At 30.4% G+C, this 22,826-nt stretch overlaps 2 protein-coding genes across 7 annotated transcripts in view; one reads left to right on the forward strand and one right to left on the reverse strand.

The window, feature by feature from the left end:
* LOC143197544 (uncharacterized) overlaps window positions 1-15,180 on the forward strand; it is a 276,265-nt gene extending 261,085 nt beyond the window's left edge. The window contains exons 7-11 of the mRNA XM_076406091.1: window positions 1,228-1,515; window positions 6,224-6,485; window positions 8,591-8,738; window positions 13,322-13,474; window positions 14,826-15,180. Of these exons, the coding sequence (XP_076262206.1) occupies window positions 1,228-1,515; window positions 6,224-6,485; window positions 8,591-8,738; window positions 13,322-13,474; window positions 14,826-14,978 (1,004 nt within the window). The 3' untranslated portion in view covers window positions 14,979-15,180. The remainder of the gene's footprint in view (window positions 1-1,227; window positions 1,516-6,223; window positions 6,486-8,590; window positions 8,739-13,321; window positions 13,475-14,825) is intronic.
* Window positions 1-22,826, reverse strand: part of LOC143197599 (uncharacterized) — a 198,455-nt gene that overhangs the window by 139,804 nt on the left and 35,825 nt on the right. For 5 of the 6 annotated variants that reach the window (XM_076406148.1, XM_076406167.1, XM_076406177.1 and 2 more), the window contains one exon: window positions 915-1,030. In XM_076406148.1, coding sequence (XP_076262263.1) covers window positions 915-942 — 28 coding nt within the window. In that variant the 5' untranslated portion in view covers window positions 943-1,030. Of the gene's footprint in view, window positions 1-914; window positions 1,031-18,782; window positions 18,876-22,826 lie in introns of all 6 variants that reach the window. The other variant, XM_076406158.1, reaches the window with a different exon arrangement.

Raw genomic sequence — 22,826 nt, forward strand, 5'->3', positions numbered from 1 at the left:
ATATTATTGCAGTGATCACAGACCGAATATTTCTGTAAAGCTTTCTGTGCATCTATTGATCACAGTAATGGCAACGTTTTCTCTTTCAGTAACTATTTCTGAAAATTATATTTTTCTTAGGATAGGATTTTTTTGATCCATAAACCTTAACTTAATTACTAATTAATTATAAAAACTTACTACAACATCTTTCTTATAACTAATTCTTTTAGAATATTTTTAATTCCAAAAATAATATTAATAAGCTTTTTTAACCAAAAAAGTAAAATAAGATATCAGTCAAAATGTGTCAGTATTTTATAACATAAAATATAAAAATATTTATTTTAAAACTACTTTTCAGTCCAAAATTCGTATTTATTTTACTGTGTATTTACGTGAATTATATTTTGTGCACAATCTGCCAAAATATAACAAAATATTAGTGCATAAATTCGTTTCGCATTTATATTCAAAACAAAACACAAGAGATTCCAAATTTTGCATAATATAAAAAAGCATATATAGATTCGATGTATAAAATTATATGATTTCATGATATATTTTAGTACCTTTATAACAGATGGTGCTCCACAAACTTATTGAACAGTCTACTACCAAATAAGTGGTATTAATCATATATGCAGTTTCACGAGTCTAAATTCTCAAATAATCTCAGTTTTAAGTAATTAAGTTTAAACGCCTGAATAAGCCTCCTGATACAATCTTCAGGTTCACTCGATATCAGTAAACTTTACGAGTTACAAAAAAGTATTATCCCGCAAGGCGTTATTTGGGCTTTCAAATCCACCTTTAATAGTAATCTAAATAACGCTAAAATGTAATATTGACAGCAAATAATGAATAAAAATTCATAATCAGAACATTAACAACTCACTATTACTTTAAGTAAAATTTTAATATGCAACACTTACTTGATATATTTCCATAGTTTACGGACATTTTAAAATGACTGAATTCTCTTTTGTAGGCGTATATGACAGTTTTCGTAATCAGCCGAATAATGACTCCTTTCTACCTTCTATAATTGCTGAAACAAAAATATATATTACAAAAATTGGCGAAAATAAAAATATAGGCATAAATATTCTAAAAATCGAAATATATTTATAAATATAACTTATTTTCATATACGAAAACAAGAAGAAACAAACGAACAAATTATGTCAAAACATTAAGACAATAATTACGATTATATTTATCAACATGATGAGTGTTTATTTTAAGGGTATCTCTATGGCCTAAAAAACAAAAGCCTAAAGAAAGCATTTACGAATTACTGGAGAAAGAAACAAACGAAGAACGAAGTCAATCACGAAATACAGGCCAGGACACCGAGCACGTGCGGATCAAGGCGGCCGTCACTCACACCATTCGGCCTCTTTGCCAAAACTAACGCCGTGCCCAGAAGGATGTCGGAAACCTTAATAGACGTCAACAGATCGTTGAGGAACTCAACGAACAGGGCCAAAATTAAACGAATCACGTCCGATCTGATGTGGAGACCAACGTCAGGTAGGTTTCTCGTTGTCAATGGATTGGGGTAGTAACACCTATAATAGAGGTAAAAGGGGAATAAAGAGGAAAACGATATTCTCATTTAAGGCAATGAAACTTTAATTTCTTTACTTTCGTTATTTACGAAGATGCAATGTTAACTTCACTAAGATATATAATAATAAACAACAGCTAAATAACAGGTCTTTTTTCGATTTTCTATAATGTAAAATGTAAAAAAGAGCCTTCTACAAAATTTAAAGTTTTTCTTGTCACCTCCGATTATACTATTATATATGTTATACTGTTAACTACTATTATATATTATTATGAAATATTAGGTGCTTGCGGGTACTCTGATCATTTTTCCAATGTAAAATTGCCTTTATGGAGAAAAATTGTCACATTATATATCAATCGAAATATTTTTCATCATTTTCTACAGATTTTTCCAAATCTTTCTGGGAACGTACCGTGTCGAAAGAACGATTTTGTTTCGTCATCAATCCTTTTTTGCACTTTTTCAGCTTTTCGAACCCGTATGCAACCAAGCCATGCTGCAACGATCTATATAACTGGTAACCAAAAGACGTTATGTCTGGGGTTTCTCTGATAGCCAATTGATTTGCATTCTAGAAGCATACATGCTTTATTTTCCGTCAAATATTCTAGTAAATTGTTTTGTGAGTAAAATGTATTTTGCATTATCGTTAGAAAATTATTGTCAAAATAATTTCATTATATTGGCCCAACTATCCTCTGTAATTAATCGGAGTTTGAACAGGATTTAGTTCATTTAGTTTGTGTACGGTACTCTATTTTTTCATCATCTCAAATGTGTTGTTATAGTTTAAAATACTAATTATTTAATTGCCTATTGTGCACAACAGTATACATGTTAGTATTTTTCGTCTCTTGCAGCTATAGTTTGTTAGGCGGATTCTATTATATTATTTTTTTATTAATTACATCTTACATTATATATGCTTCATACAATCCTAATTTATAAATTAATTTATTAGTACTGTTCTGTTGCAAGACGAGTACGGAATTAATGCATCAGTATGTATATGTAAAATTAAAATAGAACCAAACTACTATTAAAGACTGTGTTAATAATAACAGTTATAAACTATACAAGTTCGTGTGGTTTAATTCGCTTCAATCATCTAATTTCTTGCATATTGTGCAATGCTGTATTTCTTCCATTTTTTCCAACTAAATTCATATTTTAAGGCGAATACTTTAATAACAGGGCAACGTGCTTACATAGCGGTAAGCATTGGTAATTAATCATAAAATTTTATTTTGGCAGCGTTTGGTTGGATTACTTTAATTTGATCTTTTAGTGCAACCCCATAGGTCCAAATTAGCTTTATGATTGACTGATTAACCAATCTATTTCATTTTAGATCAAGTTTAGAGAATTTTCCGACCAACCAGTACAGTTGTGTGATTTTGAGTCTGATCTGGTCTGCTTTTTATCTAAAATGTTATTTCCAATTTAACCTACCATCGAAATGGATGCCGAGGTATTTAGCTGACTTTCCTTGGGAAATAGGACATCCATAAAGTTATATAATCAGGTGTAACATGGACAGATTTAGAGCTACTAAGCTGTATTTTTCAGTCTCTAGTCCATTTTCAGATCTTATTGCTGCTACTTGTATTGTTTCTACAGCCTTATGCAGAGATATATCTCTCGCTATGATAACTGTGTCTTCGGCAAATGTTCCAAGTACTGTTTCTTTTATTGTTGGGATATCAGCAGTGTAGAGCAGGTACAATAATGGTCCCAAGACACTACCATGACGAACTCCAGCCGAAATAGGTTTAAGTGTTGAGAAAGCCCCTTCAAACGAGACTCTAAATTATATTTCGAAAATATGCGACTCCAGCAGTTCACAGTAATTCCGCGGAAGCGACTTGCTCATCGTGTAGATTAGTCCCAAATGCCATACCCGGTTAAATACTATTTCAAAAGGCAATATTTCTTTTCTTAAAATGCATTTTCAACCACGGCTGTTATTTTGTGCATTTTGAAACTCAAACTGAAAATCTGATATTTCTATGTAGCAGCGAAACAGGCCTGTAGGAACTGAACTTCTTTTGCCGGTTTGTCAGGTTTTTTAAGCATAATTGTAATCTGAATATATTCCGTAACATGTTTCAGTCTCAAATAGGCACTAAATATGTATGCCAGCATGATCAGGTGAAATATTATTAATTTCAAGGCCTTTTTAGTATTGATGTTGTTATCAAATTCCATGACAACTTAAATTAGATAAATCAGAATTAGATTAAAGACATGTTCGAACCGGCCCTTAAAATGTTAATATAAGAAGTTGGACATGTGACTTAGTGAAAATTCATGTCAAATACAATAGAACTTATGAATAATAAGTTATTTGTTATAAAATCATTGAGTTAAAACTTCACGTGCATCAATAATGACCCGAATAGGCGAACAGACACGACATCTTTGTTTTCCGTCAAGATAACCGACCTAATGTTGTACGAGTTGCTAGATAGTCTAAGCCTAGCCCCTCCTGACCATCAGTTCGTTTAGTCAAATTTTATTATTAAGTTTTTAACGTTCATGAGGATGTTATTCATCAATTATAGCTTCCCATTGGCGATACTTATAAAAGTATTCATTAATGTTGTTATTAAAATATTTTTATTCATATATTTATCTGTAGTATAGGACCAAGCGAAATGTAAAATTAAATAAATTAAATTAAAACATTTTATTACTGACAAGACTGTACTAAATAATACATAATAAATAAAAATAATTCATTATAAGGTAAATAAATATAATTACATTATTAATACTCCCAATTCCAAACATCAAACATCTCTTGTTCCCTCGCCACAAAACAATGCAAAGAAAATAAACACAATTCAATTTCTGCAACATCGCTCGTACTGATATATAATTTAGATTCCATCCTATCGTTTCACCCATGTCGCGAGACATTATTTGTGCACTCGTGTTTTTCTGTTTTCTTTGTAATATCAATATTACGACAATAACGATATTAAATAAACCATATTTCAGCTCGAGAAAAGGTGGATCGGTAGAGCCGAGAAGTTTTGACGAAATAACGTTTTAAAATGTTTTAAAACGATGAAATTGAATCGAAAAACTTTAATGGAAATGCCTTGGCGTACAGAACGACATACTTTAAAACATTACTATGAGAGAACTTTTGGAGGAGTTCCCCCGGATTTATCTAATAGTGGATTTATTCAGCCTAAGGTTGCATTTAACCAACTTCCGATGGATCCAACCAACATCTGAATCGTCAAACAGATAGTAATATTTATTATTCATGAATTTTAACAAAGAAAATAGGGCACGGAATCTTGGACATTAATATTGCATTTCTTTTCTTCCAAAATTAATAAAAGAAATAAATTTGAGTTTTGTCGGGGAAGTTATTCTAATTTTATTTTAGATTTGATAAGACTAAAGCAAAATATTCGTAGTCATAGGACACTTAAAAAGTTAATTCAAAATTTAACAAGAATCCCAATATTAGGCCTATATATTAGTTTTAAAGGATTATTTTTTTAATTTGAAAATTAAAAGCTTTATTGTGAATTATTGTCCATCGATAGCCACTACTTTTTCCAGTCTTCCAAGATCATTAATATCTTCACTTCATATCTTCATAGTGATCATGTAGTGATCTATAAAGTGATGCTCAGGTAAGTCACAACTCATTTGTCGGAACAAGAAGTAGAACTCAGAAGTACCTGAATCCTGGAAGCGGGGTATCACTTTGCATTTTAATGTTGCCAAGTATATTTTTATCGAGTTTTCAATATATGTTCAAGCGTTGTCATGCCGAAGAGAACTTTTATAATATCGAAACCAATATTCACATGTTGAAATCGATGGAGCATGCCTTGCTATAAGCTTCACAAAATTTGATGACTTTAAGCTGCCTTTCTCTTCAGATTGAAGAAAAAAACTAAACTTCCCGCAAATGCATTTTATTCAATACAAATTCAGACTTTTTTACTAACTACTACTAAATTTGATTTTCTTTACACTTCTACGAAATCACATATACTGAAAAGCGAAACCTGTGAGTAACCTGTAAGCCATAACAGAACATAACTGAAACTCAACAATCCTATAATCTCCCCTCTTGCTGTACTTTTATACAGGTATATGCTATAGATTAATCATATAAAGTTCAGTATATTGGTTAAATGGGCAAGAAATAAGTTCTAAAGTACCACCATAGACAAGATAGCAATTGTAAAGAGAGGAACATTCGAAAATATGTGTTTTCATATGTTAGTAGGACGGAGAGTACCAACGAAATGATAGGCGTACCTATATACCTAAACCTAAATAAAAACAGAAAAGAGTTAAAATCCATTAGCTATATTTTTAAAAAGTTTTTAGACTTTAAATAATTGAAGATGATATTTTAATATTTCTATAAAATTACAATGCGTTCAAGATTATTCTTTCTACATTACTGTAATTCCTAATAAAGCATAACATAATTTTAAGAATAATAAAGTTCCACAGACACAAAATTCATCTCTCCATGAATTATAGTAACTATATACCAAAATATCATACACATAATACGATATATGGAACAAGACTCTTTGTAAAACAGAAAGCTAGAGAAAATGTGATATAAGCAAATTAATGAAAAACCTTTTTAAATAGATAATTTCCTATTTCTTTCTACAGCAAACAGTTTGAATTCGTCGCCAAAAGAAGAAACACCGCCTAAAAAGCTAATGCAAACTATCAGTTGCAACACCTTGCGGGTTCCCGAAGAAGTCTCGCCAACCAGTGAAGAAAATATCAAAATCACCATGGACAAGGAATGCATAGTAGAATCGCCTACTAAACCTTACAGTCCTGGGATGTTCCTGCAGAAACTGTTTAAATTCGAACAAGAAAAGGTAGTGAAGAAAACCAAGGACGCCTCGGAGACCAGTCCCAAAAGGTTAGAAGGAATATTGAGAAAATATTGAATGTTTTTATGCTCGACGGGAAGGTAAAACTGACTTTATACATGAAATCTAAACATTCACCGCACAATTTTTGTTGATATGTTGAGCAATTTTTGTATAAAATAAACCTAAATGTAATTATATAATTTGCTATTTATTAATTTACAACTAACTCTCACACACTCACCCAATTTTAATTTTATTATATGGTTGATATAAACAAATAAATATTATATATTAAATTATATTTATTAATATATATTTTCGGCTCTATAGACTATTTCTGCCTTTATTTTCTGTCCATTCAGTTGATTGCCATATTGACTCTGGTATATGGTAATAAAATAATATTTTGCAGTACACGACATGATGTCGAAAAAGCACCTGCTTATTATTCTTAAGAAAGTGAAATAACTATGTGTAAATAAAACGCAATAAAATCTATATTTTCGTACCACATGATTTTCCGAAATAATCACTTCAATTAACTATAATCCATAAACTTAATAGATCAAGTAGATAGTCACACATCAAACACAATTACAATTTAATATACTTCTTCAAATATCTGACAATTCATTGGAATTATCATATTAAACTGATAAACTATGTTAAAAAATTCTTTAAGTGCGGTTTAAGTCTTTTAGTGCGATTATTTTTACTTTTATTCTTGCTACCTTCCATACTATAGTAGGCACTGCAGCAAACTTTTCATAATAGCCAACTATTATTAGTAGTAATGTGCCTCCATAGAAAAAATTCAACTTTTATAAAATTACGTACATTTACGGTGGTAGCATAGTTAGTTTAGTAGAATTTACGAGATTATGGGCTAAAAATTAACTACATAAAATTAAAAAATTATAACATTACATATTATAATGGTATTATTGTAATGGTTTTTCCGAATATTTATAGTGTACCACTAACAACCAGTAATACAAATTGTTATATTGTTATATTTTAACATATTCTGATTTTGTGAATATGTTCATATATTCAGTTAGCAAAACCTAATCTAAAGTTAATGCTCGATTGTGCTTCTGCGTCATCTTCTTCCACAAGCTCAACAGCACTTTTTCTGTAAAAAATCCAACTTTTTATAAAAAAAACGTTACCAAAAATTGTATTTAGCTGTAGTAATTAAGGCCACAGGACAGACCCTTTGTCTCCCACTGTTACGATAGTCAATAATTCAATTCTCACAAAGACCTTGTTGCAAAATCTATGTTTGTCATGTCATGTGTAAAGTACGACAAAAAAACCATCCCAGTCACCAACTTGGGTAAGACTGGATGTCTTCTGGGATGGTCTCTAAGTTAGTCATGTGATTGCAAACCTACGTTAAGCAGCAGATCCAAACCATATAAACCGTATATTGGTAAAATGAAGGCTTTCTCATTTCACTAACTAAAGTAACATGAGGAAAGACTGCAGTATTTAATTTAAACAAAACTATCCCTTATACGAGTTTTATTTCAGTAACACAAACTAAAATAAAAAATAATAATTGAATAATAATAATTATCAGATATAACCTTAACAAAATGCTTTTATTTATTAAATGTATAATTATACCTTATTATATTATATATTATATATACGTAACTTTAATAGAATTTATTTCTATTTATACTTAAAAAATTAAATAAATTGAGAATTGTTAACGACTTGTTTTTAAATACCACCGTAACAATAAAGTCACCATTTTTTGTTATACAATTAACATACCATTAACAAACGTCTTTATTTGAAATAAATATATACGTATTTTTCACATTACGTCATTTAATAGGAACAATAAATAACATTTATATTTTAGTGCCATTTACATCATTACAATATACATCATAACACAAACATTAATTAGCATAGAAGAAACTAGCAAGATAAACTAGTAGTTTTAGAATACTATTTTTGTTAATATTTAAAAAATTGCTTCAAAAAATTATATATTAGAATGTAGACAATAAATTAGATGTTTCTAGAATAGTAGATATGTAAATGTATGTACCGTAATATAATTAAATAGACTGAACATATTAATGTTTAATATACTTTCGAAGAAGTTTATAACAAATAATGTCATTGCTTCTAGGTCGCCGAGAATATTAATCACTCGAGCATTTTCTGAAGAGAGTGAAAAAAATTCTCAAGGAGCCACCCCATCTAAGGATATCAACAAGAAATTGTCCAATTCGGCATCGAATCTCGTCGAGAAAAAGTGGAGACAAATCAAATATCAAGTAGGTTGATGCTCGACTCTAAAAGAACTGATATTCGAAAATTTTACTTTCTTTTTGTTTTATTACGACTATAAAAGTTACCACTCATGTGAATGTAATCCAATTTTATTCAAATACTTGATTTATACCAAAGGCAACTTCAAAACATGTATTATTATTTTTCTTTTTTTTTTTAATTTTATTATAGACATGTAAAAATCAAAATTCGTCATTTGAATATATTATATCGACAATCTGATATATTATCTGAATATGATCAAAAACATTCCTCCAAAATTGAATATATAGTAATCACACTTAAATTCGGTAATATACCAATTTCGTAATAAATCATATGATATTATCATAGTGTCAATGTACGCAAGCAATGATGAATAATCTAAACAACAACTTATTTTTTCACAATTTCTCCATAAATACTTATTTCCATGGCTACAATCAAGAAACAAAAGTTGTATATCGACATACAGTTAATGTGTTATTAAAATACTGAAAGGCTTGAAAACTTTTAAAATTGTCACTCGAAACTGTTACAACACTAGTTTACAGAAACCCGAAATATAACTTGGTATACGAATAATTATCAACCAATTCGAAGCCGACTGACCAAACCAGGATTAAACAAAAATTGTTAAGAATAAAAAAATCTAATTTTGCGAGTAAAGTAAATAGCTATTTATTATTAGATGGCTATATGTATCTTGAGTATGAAGTGAAAAACTATTAAACAAATACATATATAAATATAATTTGACTAACTGTTATTTTCAATGAGATTGATATTCCCAATCAGGCACGCAGACAGTATGTATTTTCAACATTCACTACATTTGTTAAGCCCAAAAAATAAAAGTATTCTTCTTCTCTCCATTCTTCTCCATCATACTCTAATTATTGGTTTGGGTTTAAATGATTTAAAAGAGGTGATTTTCATATCAGTAACAAACTAACCTCAAACACTCATAGAACTTCCAGAAAGCTTAGCAGTTTATGAATCAATTGTTTATAAACGACGAAAAACATCAATATAAAAAGGAAATGGCTATAACGTAGAATTTCAAATTACATGCAAGCACCTGATAAATAGTCCGGCCTTTTGTCTCTCTAAGTTAGTTCAATTTGTAAAATGTCGATAGACATAACTTATTGGATAAGCCCTTTTTATTGATGTAATGAAATTGTGATGTAAAAGCTTTCAGATAATGACTTCAGGATTGGAGGCCCACAAGAAAAATCAATATACAAGATCATTTACATTTCAAAAGTTCAAAAAGTAGTAGATTTATAAAAAGGAATAAAACGTCTTAGTATTTTTCTATGTACTTTAGATATTGTGAATTCTGGAGACAGTAAAAAGCTATTGGTGACGAAACTTATAATCGAAAAAGAATAGGTGTTAATATTAATTGAAATACATCATCGTATACAAAATTATAGGAAAACAGATTCTTCATTATGTGATTCGTGGCTGTTTTTCGAATTGATAATCATTAACAAGGAAAAAGATGCCTATTAGAAAAAGAAATTGATGAAGAAATTTTATTTGGATAATTTTCGTAAAGACAAGTTACTAAACACCCTTAAGTAGCTATATTATTGATATTTAGAAGCTGTTCATATTTAAATTAAAAAAAGTTCCGAGAAAAAAGACATTTCAAGCTTTTAAGCAGCCTTTATAATATTTTTTCACATTCTAGCAACATTAATATCTAGGTCTTTTGCTTTTTTAGAGTTAAAATATAATTATTATACAGAAAACTATTACAGCTGTTGAAATTAATTAGTTATATTAATTAAGGCTAGTTAATTAAGTTAAATAAAAAGAAAATAGTATCCAACAAGATTTTACTCCATTTTTGTACCAAAGCATCTTCCAATTGCTTCAGTGATGTTAGAGATGAAAATATACTGACGATTGTGCTGTCTAGGAAAGATGTTTTATGATATCCTGATGCTCTTTAAACCAAGAGTGAATCTTGTCGGCTGTGCGTAAGAGCGCATCCTCAATATAGCAAAATTTAGTAACAATATACTAGTCATAATAATAACTTCGCCATTGAGGAGGTCGAGATATTCCTTCGCAGTAATCCGGCCAGTAATATGAATCAATAGGTCCAACGGAACAGATATTGCTACCACGATGTTGCCACCAAATAATAATGAAACCAAACCTACACTTGACTGTAAGAAGCAAACATTTTGGATTGTAGACTTCTATTGGGACTTTCTATATACAGATCCCGCCATATTTAAGAAAAATGTAAACGAAGATTAATCGGGCTATACCATATTCTTCCTATTATCAAGTGTCCAGATTATATGATTCGTTGCACCTCTTCTAGCACAACTTACCGTTGGCTTACGCTATATAAAGTTTCTCAATCTCAACCCTTCTATATATGTTAGCTTATGAGGCTTCCGCCGTACTGTTTTTGTCAAGACAGTATTACTCAAGTGAATGCTTAATTTTGCTCTCACTTTTGGCGCGATAGTTTTATGTTCTCAGCAACATATACTATGTTGCATTCTGTTCATATTATTTTGTCTACACCTCAACAACCGAAGCATAGTTATTAAGCTTAAAGTCCGGCAGCATTATAATACGACACGTTTTGTCTTACTAGCTGATCATATTTAATCATTGTTAATCCATAACTTTCTTTTATCAACAATTTTACCTTACCAACCAATAACATTATTACAATAAGCAACCTTTAAACAATAAAATAAATATCAATACATCCACTTTCCAGTGGTGAGCAGAGTTCTCAGTTTGTGGTAAGTATACTGGTTCGATTCTGTAACGATTTCCAAATGATTTAACGATCTGCACGTATCTGCTTATTAAACGGTAACTTTCCCGCCAATAGAAAGCTACAGAAACTAAAGACAAAACAGTTACTTCAAAACCATAATTAATTAGCATAGATTAAAGTTAACGTTATCTATCATTCCAATTCATAACGGTTTGAATCATCTGGTAGTAGAAAAGTTGAAATATTCTCGAGCCATATCCAAAAAGTAACATAAAAAATATCAAGAACTGAAATATAACAAACAAATATATCAGGATGATTACATAATGAGATACGTCAACTGCGCAATGAAAAAATGTCTAGAGAAAAAGTAGTATAAAATATGAAATAATGAATCTCTGGAGAAATGTTGAAACAACTACTAGGAAAGCTATTGCCTAATTAATTAGCCTTTACACGCAAATATGAACCAGCATATTGAAAAGTTACGGAACTCATTAATATGATCCAAAGTCGGTTGAACTACTAAATGATATTATATCACGTCTCTACTAACAAATACACTGAACAACACTCAATAACCGACATGTTCTCACTCTCGACAACGTTCTTTTGGAAAAATCCAAATATGTTATTTTAGGCAGTTTTATTATCAAGCAGTTATTTCATCTTTAAAATAATAGACTGGACTAAATAATGATGAATAGAACTAAATTATCTAAAAGTTCTACATCTGGTATCTAGTAAAAAGAAAAGAGCCCAATAGAAAATAAAATGTAGACAGCTTGTATAAGAAAATCCAAAATGGCAAGTTACAAAAACATTTGAATTGACAATATAATATTCAAAACCAATATGGTATAACATAAAACCAACAGTACATTTTCTCTCAAAATAGATTTTCAACCAATATACATAATAATCAAATATTTCAGATTAAGGTATTATGTAATGCAGTTCATATACCTTGGTATAATTGTATATGGTATACAACAGTGGAATTTCACCTTAGGCAGCAATATAAACAATATTCATATATTTTAGATCAAGGTACTGCGTAACACAGTTCACACACCTTGGTATGATAGTGCGTGTTATACAAGATTGGAATATCACCTTGGACAGCATTATATACAATAATTAAATATTTCAGTTCAAGGTATTGCGCAACGTAATTAATACACCTTAGTACAATACGAATAATGCCTTGAATTAATACCTAGAAATCTATAGAATCAAAGAAAAATCAAGCTCATCGGTAAACAAGAAGAAAAGCTAGGAAATCTCAAAAAAAAACCTCCATGACAAGTCATATACTGTTCAGATTCTAGGTTGACAACACATCATTCGCTGCCTGAAGAAGGCCAAACTCTTGAAACTTGCGTAATAGTGCCCGAGTAAAAAGGAAGGTAAAATTACAGTAAAAAAATTCTAATGGTTCTTCAAAGTCAATCTCACATGGTTTTTCATAAAGTTACATTTATTAAAGATATTTGGTATATTAAAAGGTTTAAAGGTCTTAGGTTCGCCAAAGTGTTCTTTATTGAACATGATCTCAACAAGAATACTGACTGTTCAGTTTATTTTTTACTAGGTGAAATAGTACGTCTTTTTCAAACGATCCTAGATCTTTTTGCGCTTCGAATTACTTATAAACAGTGAATTTCAAACTTGCTCTAAAATCACTTACAAGTTTATTAATCTAAGTGTTTCTTAATTTTGTGGCCAATTTTAAAAATTAGAAGTTTGAGAGGTCTTTCTCGGAACATTAAGAGTACCACAAATTACACACTGATTTCCACTGATACATTAATTTCTTGAATTAAGGAAGAAGATTCTGACAGTGACTGCATAAGATCCACTCAAACAGCTCAAATATTACTTGATAGTAGCGCAGCAAGCAACAACTCCTCCGACTCATCCGAAACGTCCGAATCTTCAGGAAAAATATTTATGAATACCGAACATCGTCGATTATCAGTAAGTCAGAATATGGCCTATAAATTAATTTTAAAGGATTTAAAACAGATTGTGTCATTATGTATGAAATCGCATCGGGAATATTTGTAACCAACTTCATTGCCATTCATTCTTAACCACTGCCTCACTGACAGGCTTCACTTTTCAGTAAATGTCGAATATGTCTCGAATATGTCAACGAAATATGTCTTCAGTGCGATTGATTGAATTTGTACCGAGTATATAGCACTTGCAGGAAATTTTACTTTCTACTTCACCATGAAGAAAAAGACGGCTGAATATTATCGAATTCTTATGAAAATTATACTTAATCAACTTGATTTCAACATGTGGATATTGATTTCGATATTTTAAAAGTGGTTTACACAGCGAAGACAAAGAGCGTCCTGGACAGTCAAAAATTTTGAAGAAGAGGATTTACTTACTTGCAAGGAATTAGTCAATGATTCGTAGAAACTGTAGAAATGTTCCGAATAACACAAAAAAACTATTTCCAATCGCTTAAAGAACATCAATATGATTCAAAAGCTTAGATATTTTGTGCCGTATGAATTGAAGCCAAAAAATATCGATAGGCATTTCGTCATATGTGAAATGCTGCTTCAACTGCAACATCGGAAAAGTATTTTTTTAATCGTATTGTTAATAGTGATGAAAAATGGATCCATTACGGCGATCTAAAACGTAAATAATAATAGGGACCGCCTGGTCCTGCTTCAACATCTGCAAAGGCAAATATGCATAGCTCTGTATTTAGTGGAATCAACTTGGTGTGGCATACTATGAACTGCTCAAACCTAATAAGGTGATCAATGGGGATTGTTATCTACTACAATTGATGTGTTTGAACCGAGCACTGCATGAAGAACAGATGGAATATGAGCAAAGATGCAACAATGTTATATTTCAGCATGACAACGCTCGACCACATGTTGCAAAACTGGTGAAAACATACTTCAAAATGGGAAGTGCTACCCTACCCGCCGTATACTCCAGGCATTGCTCCTTCTGATTACACTTCTTCCGGCATATCAGTCGTAACCTATCTAAGCAACACTTAGAGACATTCCAAAAAAAATGGATCAATTGATGTATAGCCTCAAAAAATACATCGGTTTTTTTCAAGATGGAATCCGTAAATTGTCTTAAAGATGGGAAAAAGTAGCGTCTATCGATGGACAATACTTTGAATAAAACACATTGTAGCGATTTTTCACAATAAAGCTTCAAATTTTAAAAAAATCCTTTAAAACTTATTTATAGCATTATGTTATTACAAATCCAACAAATAATAGTGTATAACTTATTAATACTATAATAATACTGAATTTAATTAAATATTTAATTTCAGATCGATACTTCGGAACCAGAATCCAATGAAGACCAACTGTTGTTGACTTGGAACTGGCATAAAAAATACAACAAACCGGAAGACGCTCGCCGACAACCTCGACGAAGCAGAATCAAAAACAACTTGGTGACGACCAAAGAAATCGTACTTTAAGAGAAAGGCCCATTACAAAATCCTCAACTGATAATTATTCACCGTTCATAATATAATTCACCAGATATTCACGTCGACTTAGATTAACAAAAGTGTGTCAAAATCAAGCACTGTCAATTTTATTCGCGTAAGAGGGTACAATGAGAAATATTAATAGTGTAGAAACGCAAAGCAGTAAATAAATATAAAAACAAGGTGCCATACACATATGTGTGCTTATTTATTAATTTTTATTTACCAAAAATATTTAAAAAGTTGGTAATAAAAAATTTTGCATTCATTTTATTCCTAAAAATTTTAATAAAACATACAAAATGTTCTGTTCAATGGAATCTAATATAACATACTAATACAATTTCGTTTATGCTTAAAAATTAATATTTTTAATATATTAGGTAGAATATCTTGAATATGATAGCAGCGATATATAGAATTATACATTCAATCAGTAATATTAATAGCCGGCTTACTTGGCGCAGTGTTAAAAGTGACAGGACAGTCCATCTACCATTGCGATAGTCGCGGGTTCGAATCATACTGGGGATGGCATGGTCATAAATTTATATTTATGATTGTTTAACATTTAGGATTTTCATTAGGCAAGAGTACAACATCCGACAAAAAATTATCCCATAACCCGGCTGGGTAAGGCCGGATGTATTCTGGGATGATTTCTAAGTTGGTTACTCTCCAGTCGGTAGGCTTAATGCCGAGGACCGTGGTTCGGAGCTCACGTTAAACTGTAGGTCCTGTCCAGATAAACCCTCGTTGGTAAAAAGGAGACTTTAAGATATAAAAAAGTAATATTAGTAAAGTAATCAATATTTAATGATGCCTTATGGGATCTTTCTCTATAAAAACAATGATTTGATGACAATATATCATCCAAAAAAATTTATTTTATTTTTATTTGATTAACCAAATTTAATGAAATCTGTTTGATTGTTTAAAACAACAAAAACTTTTTAAGTAAATAGAAAGAAGTGAGGCGACCGTTGAACGGTGAGCATAAAACGATACTACCAGTTGATATTTATTATAATATACATTTATTCTAATATAAGAAAAACCCCTATACCTCAGACGTCTCATCACATCCTTCAGCCTTAACATAAACATCCAAAAACTACATGTCAGTGACACGATATAACTGCTATCTCCGCAAGAAACTACCGAAGGGATGTAAATGATCGTTCTTCCGCCTGGACAGCATATAATTGGGGTTAAATTATTTGTGATTATCGTTTATATTTTCGTCCGTCGTGACTGCAAATTTTAATAGTCTATAACTGAGAAAGAAAAGAGTTAGACCATGAACTGTGATGCTTGTGCCATCTATAAAACTATAGGTGTTTTTCGAAGCATAAATGTTTCCTAGCTGCCATGGTTAATAATTAGGGGTATTTACCAACTTCAATCAACCTGTTATCTGATAGATTCAACACGTGATACGATAAGGAAGACATCGAGTAAATACACTTGGCAATCCAACGTCAATCTGTTTTATTTTCGAGATAAGTAATTTATTCCAATAGCGAGTATGAAGAATTCAAAACAACAAAACGTTTATTTTACTTTAAACTAATTTGTTTTGCTGAAAGAAATGAGGCAACTATCGAACGGAGAGCACACAGCTATACAGCCGGTTAAATTCTATTCTAATGTAAATCAAATCGCTATATCGTATGTAGACGACTGACTCATTATACCATTCAGTCTTAATCTATAGAGGACCGTATTAATAGTACAAATTAACATATATACATACACATAGAAGACCAAAACAAGGAAAAATTATTATTATCTACCGAAAGCAAATTAAGGCACCCATCTCGCCGAGATCTTCACACCAAATATATCTTGCTATTTAGGCATATAATAATAATAATATATCAATTGAAACCATGTACAAATCCCAAATCAAGAACACCATCTTTCACTAAATATCCCAAAGAATATTCAACCTTTTTGACAAAAATATGTATCATTAAAAATAAAATGCCAACAAAAAGGTGTTTCATCAAACAATGATGAGGATGAAACCATTTAACAGATATAACTAAAACGTTGACCGTTACTATGATGAGTCTTATAATAGTAAATCATTATTATTTAGTCATTTTTAATACTACGAAAGTAATGGATTTTCTAAGAACTATTGAGCGATCCAAGTATTAAATCGAGATCAAATTTTTGATTGAAGTTCGTTTTTTTGTACTAATGACCACTTCCAGGTTGTGATATTAATTCGCCATTTTAAATATGACTACCGCATCTACCATCTACCAAAAAAAAACAAAGAAAATGATCCCAGACACGCCAGTAACCAGGCTGGGTAAGACCGGATGCCTTCTGGGATGATTTTTAAAGTTGGTCTGTAAAATGTTAAACTGTAAGACCAGTCCAGATAAACCCATAGTTGGTAAAAGGAGACTTTAATATATATTTTAACAAATTAGTGAAACATTATTAAGATTCTACGCAGTACTGAAATTTATAAATGTTATATGGACCACTAAACTACATCCGAGACATATTTGTATAATTACCAATTACCTTATAAGTTAGTCTTTAAAATTCGATATTCTTTTATTTCGTGCATAAAATCTAAAACAGTTAAAAATTAAATTATTAGCAATACCGTCGGACTACTAAGTCGTTTTTACAAGTTTCCATTTGATGTTTATGATTTAATAATTCTGATCGCAACAAGTGTTCTAAAATGCTATATTTAGGCATAATATTATTTTTATGACCTGTCGTTAAAATGAAACCTTTAAATTATTTTCATAATTTCTAATAAATTAAATTCCAGATGTATATTTTTTCATGCTAAAAATAGGTTATCGTTATTTTCCAACAAATATTGTTATTAACAATCAAAAAGATTTATAACTAAGCTGCATATTCCAACAAGTATTGCATTTAAATTCATGAATTCTTATTAGGACTTAACTCTTAAGAAATTTTAATCAGTCAATAATGATATATACAAATTCACCAGATGCAACCGCTCCTGATTATTATTTGCTCCAGTTCCAATGTTATGAAAATTCCATTTACTTTAGTCTCTTAAACAGCCTCAAAAATAATTCAAAGGTTGGCGATAGAAATAAAGCATTTATTTAAATATTTTCAATAGCCGGTTTGGTTGGAGTAGTGGTAAAGGCGACAGGACGGTCCACCTACTGTTGCGATAGTCGCGGGTTCCAATTCTGCTGGGGCGTGGTCATAAATTTATGTTTGTAATTATTCCATATTTGTGTTTATTCCATTATAAATTAAAGTTCTATTTCAAAAATTTCATTAGAAAATCTCTTATAATTCTAGTTTAACATAAATAAAAAAAAACAGTATTTTATATTTTTTTCCTAATTTGAACAGAATATTTTTTTTACATACAAAAAACATTTACCACTAATTTATTATGCGGTATATAGATATGGTCTAGATTAAAATCAAGTAATGCTTAATATTTTAAGATATTATTCAAACCTATGTACATTATCTAATATATTGATGTCTAACTATCTAGGATATATTTAGTTAAAATATATGAAAATCACCAAAAGAAAACATTACAGCACAACTGGTAAGTCAATTTAATTCAGCTAAAGCTAATAGGAACGTTAATTTCAGTCAAAAGTTATAAAGAGATCATTTATCCTAATGCTTCAAAGAAGCCAAATAATTTAAATTAAAGTTGTCATACTAAAGTAGTAACATAATAATAAAATATTTTAGGGAAATATAATATTCTATATATAAACAATAGTTAAAAAGAAAAAACTGTAAATAATTTACCATATTTTTAATGTCCCCTAACATCCACATCAATAGACAACAGTCCCTTATTTTATTTTAGAGAGCATCTATACTACACTAGTTTTGGGATTACTGAAATTAAAAAAAAACAGTCAATTTTTTTCAATGTTTCATCTTAGATCGGATACAGCATCAATATAACAAGTGAACCATAATGAGATGAAAATGTTACTAACTAAATATATCCAATACCTAGTAAGACTTTGATTTCCACCAATAGTACAAACCCGTATGGTTCAAACCAAAGCTTACCAATGATACCTACTTATAACAAAGTCAGTATTATTTTCGCCCAATGTGTATTTATTTCCTACATGTAATATAAACAATAAGCACTTGTTAAGCTCAGCATAACATTACATTCCAGTACAGAAGTCTATTTTGCAAAAAAAATGAATAGCTGAATGTTGATGAAGTGTTAACATACTCCTGTAAAATATGATATTAGGTTTTAGAGAATGTTGAACTCCAAAAATAAATGGTATATCTATGTTATTAGTTTTATTTCTTTTTGTTTCAATGGTAAAACCGTATGATCCCATCTTCCTTGAACTTCAGTTTCCATGGTATGAACTCCTTCCCACTTCGGAATATCAGGAGGTAATGAGCATGCTGATGTTTTAACTATACTGGCTGCAGGTAGTCTCGCATACGTACATCACTTCACCACACAGATACTTTAATATGTAAAAAAACTACAAAAAATACACAAAATAATTTTTAATGGCACTGGTTGCCCCTCTTGGACAATAAACTCTTCCACCCTTACTCAGCACTTACGTCAATCGACTTAAATAGTCAATTTAAATTGTCGGTTCTCTCACGGTCATTTAATGAACTTAGATAGTTCGTCGCATTGCCAGTTTTTTTCCAACTCGCCAACCTCTACATACCATCTTCCCAGCAACAATCTCCACGCTTATTCTAAATTAATTCTGACTACAGTTTGACTGATTATAAAAACGCTCCCACTGGAGACAATACCGACAGACTGCTGGGTTTCCTCAAGGAAATCAATTATATCCATAAAATTTAATTCTACTAAAGATTCCTTATTGGATTTACTAAGCCTAGTATCAATTTTGGCTTAGTATTCGCGGTGTACTTGAATACCTGCATCAAATCTTTATGCTTTCCCTTGATACCCGCTCTGACCTGCACAAGACGTCCCTGACATCTAAATGGGTTATGGAATGGAATGTGAAATTTATTTAACAAGCAATGTATCTCATCTATTACAGTTTTTTGTTTTATATGTTGTAATCTAATGCTCTGTTATACACGTACATTTCAACAAAAATGTAGACCTATATTTATAACTATTGCACTTATTTATAATGTAAATATTTTTAATTCCTACATTATAATTTTTATTTTCATAATATTATTATCTTTTTTATTTAAAATTTTAATTTTAGTTTCAAGCTGTATGTATATAAGTTATTATTCAACTTTTTTCTTTTCGTGTCTTATTTCGTGTCAATTATTTTCCCAATTTTACTAATATATCGATATTTAGATATTGAAGATATCTGATACAAATCTTACTTCTAAATATATGTTCTTGAGTGCTTCAAGTCGTAATTAAATTTTGGCACTTTTTCTACTGCGTGATTGACTAAATCTCAGAAACTTCCTTGATAGCTTACAAATTTTAGGAATTCTCTTTGTTTATTTTCACGAGGAATTTTTCATCTGTCTAGATTACGACATCCGGAATTTGACGCCTGTCTAATACACTTGCCTGATGACGACTACATCATATAATTCGCACATGTGTTACAAATTATTTTACACAAAAAAAATACAAAGAAAAATAGAGTTTAGAATATATACGCATAGTCCATTATTTGTGTTTCGTATACAGCTTTTCTAGCTTAAATCTTTACATTGGCGAATATAAACCAAGGACCTCAGCGACTTGAGAGATCGCCTGGTATCCTATAAAAGGAAATATGTATCTTCAATGCTTTTTTAATTTTCAATCTTTTGCTGAGCTCCAGCTTTTAAAAAGCTTAAGTTAAGTTTACTTTAACATTTAAAACAGAATACAGCAGACTGACTCATTAATATGAACTAGTTCAACCCAAGTGTAGTTCACGTTGTCGAAATCAATATATCATTATACCATGAAACCATTACCAAACGTAATGTAGGTGATTTTAATAATAAACGTTTTATTAAAAGAAACTATTAATACATATACATATATTTATAACAAATTAAACATTTTACAGCAGCCATTATTATTTTTAGTTAGAAAAACAAATTTGTAATTTTAGTCTGCCTTAATTGACGTTTAAAATTGTCTTCCAATGCCTGTGCTAGGGATGCTGAGAAAATATTTATATTTTTGATATATATTTTTTTGACCGACATATCGATATATATTTAACTTTAAGCAAGGTTCATCAAAAATATCGCTTCTTTTTAAAATAGTACATATTAATATTATTATTTTTTCTAAAATTATTGATATATATTAGCAAAATATGAATATTTTTTCTAGGTGAAAATTTCGATATATTTTCCTCCCATATATCGATAGTTTTTAAAAAATATCGAAATGTCAATCTTTTTCTCAGCAACCGATATCCCTACCCTATGCTAGTAAGTACTAAAATATATATGTATAATACTTTCGGCCGAATCTAAACCTTGGTAGTAAGTAAGTAGTAAAAATGACGCTTCTATCTTCAATGGGAACCTCCTTATCATTCTCACTATCCATACCTTCTTCCTTGTTATAATGAATCTGCTAATCTTTGCTTCATAAATCAATGTCAGCTGTTGTACAATAAATGTCGATATTCACCATTTTCCCTAAAAGGGATATCCGCTTTCGATCGCTATTGTTCCATTGTCAGCTTCATCATTGGTACATAGAAGATTGTTCCAACATTTAACAAACTTCTTATGGTGTCACCTGTTCCAAAGCTTCGAATTTGTTTTCAGGCATATTTATATTATTATATATAGGGCAGATAAAAGTAGAAACTATCGGTATTATAATATTGTAAGTCTCTTTCGATGGAGTTCAATCATAATCCACAGCGATTTTAAAGTTTTTAAATAAGCATGGATTTCTTGCTTTTCCTATCAATACAATATTATATCTATCAAATGGCGTCGATCCAATGCTATTTTGAACATTTTGACTATCATTATTCTAAGGAAAAAACGTTTGTAGTTCTTGGACAATAATTCGCTTCACTATTGGATTACCTATCGGAGCCTATCGATTTTCGCATTTGAATTGCCCTTAAAATAAATTTCGAAGAATTGATGATCTGCATCTAACAGTGCTAACAGCTCTCCCGTAAATGATAAATTTGTTCTTGTATCTGCAATTACTTAAGATTTTGTTATTTCATTTCTGATAGAAATTTGAATTGTTATCAAAAAACGTTTATGGTATAACACCTTGAAAGTGATCATGAAATTTTCCTGTACAATTATAACTGATTTGTTGACACCAAAATACATTTCCGGATCGAAGTGGAATGCTGTGTCTGCGAAATCGCTTAATTCCATTAGGATACATTACCCTACATCTCCGGTTTTGGCGCATGCGCACTATCATGCATAAAATAAACCATAGAAAAGAATAAATCATATTGTCTTCCTTTTTTAATGGCGGTACTTTCTCTTCGAGTCGATCAAGTAAAAACAACAAGAAAATCTAAGGTATTTAGATTTTGTGTTACATTAATAACTCTATAGTAATAATAATTAAATTGTTGTGTAATTCTTGGTGGTTTAACATACATTGGTTTTAAAATATGGAAGAATGAGGGTAATTGCAGAATTTAAGGTTATATTTTTAAAAGTTATAAAATCCAAACAGCATCAATTTTATTTATTTTGGGAATGTTAGCTGTCAAATAATCGTTAGCAACGACATCGAATAGGTACCAACATATGCCAAAATTTAGTGATAACAAGAACATAGAAGAAAATGATTCTTGTGTTGGATGAAGTCATTAATGAGGTTTGTCCATCAAGAATAGTAGCAAGAATTGT

This window comes from Rhynchophorus ferrugineus, unplaced genomic scaffold (assembly GCF_030347505.1).
Source record: "Rhynchophorus ferrugineus isolate W39M unplaced genomic scaffold, kcgeb_rfMv2 rfM1, whole genome shotgun sequence".
NCBI classification, from domain to species: Eukaryota; Metazoa; Arthropoda; class Insecta; order Coleoptera; family Curculionidae; genus Rhynchophorus; species Rhynchophorus ferrugineus.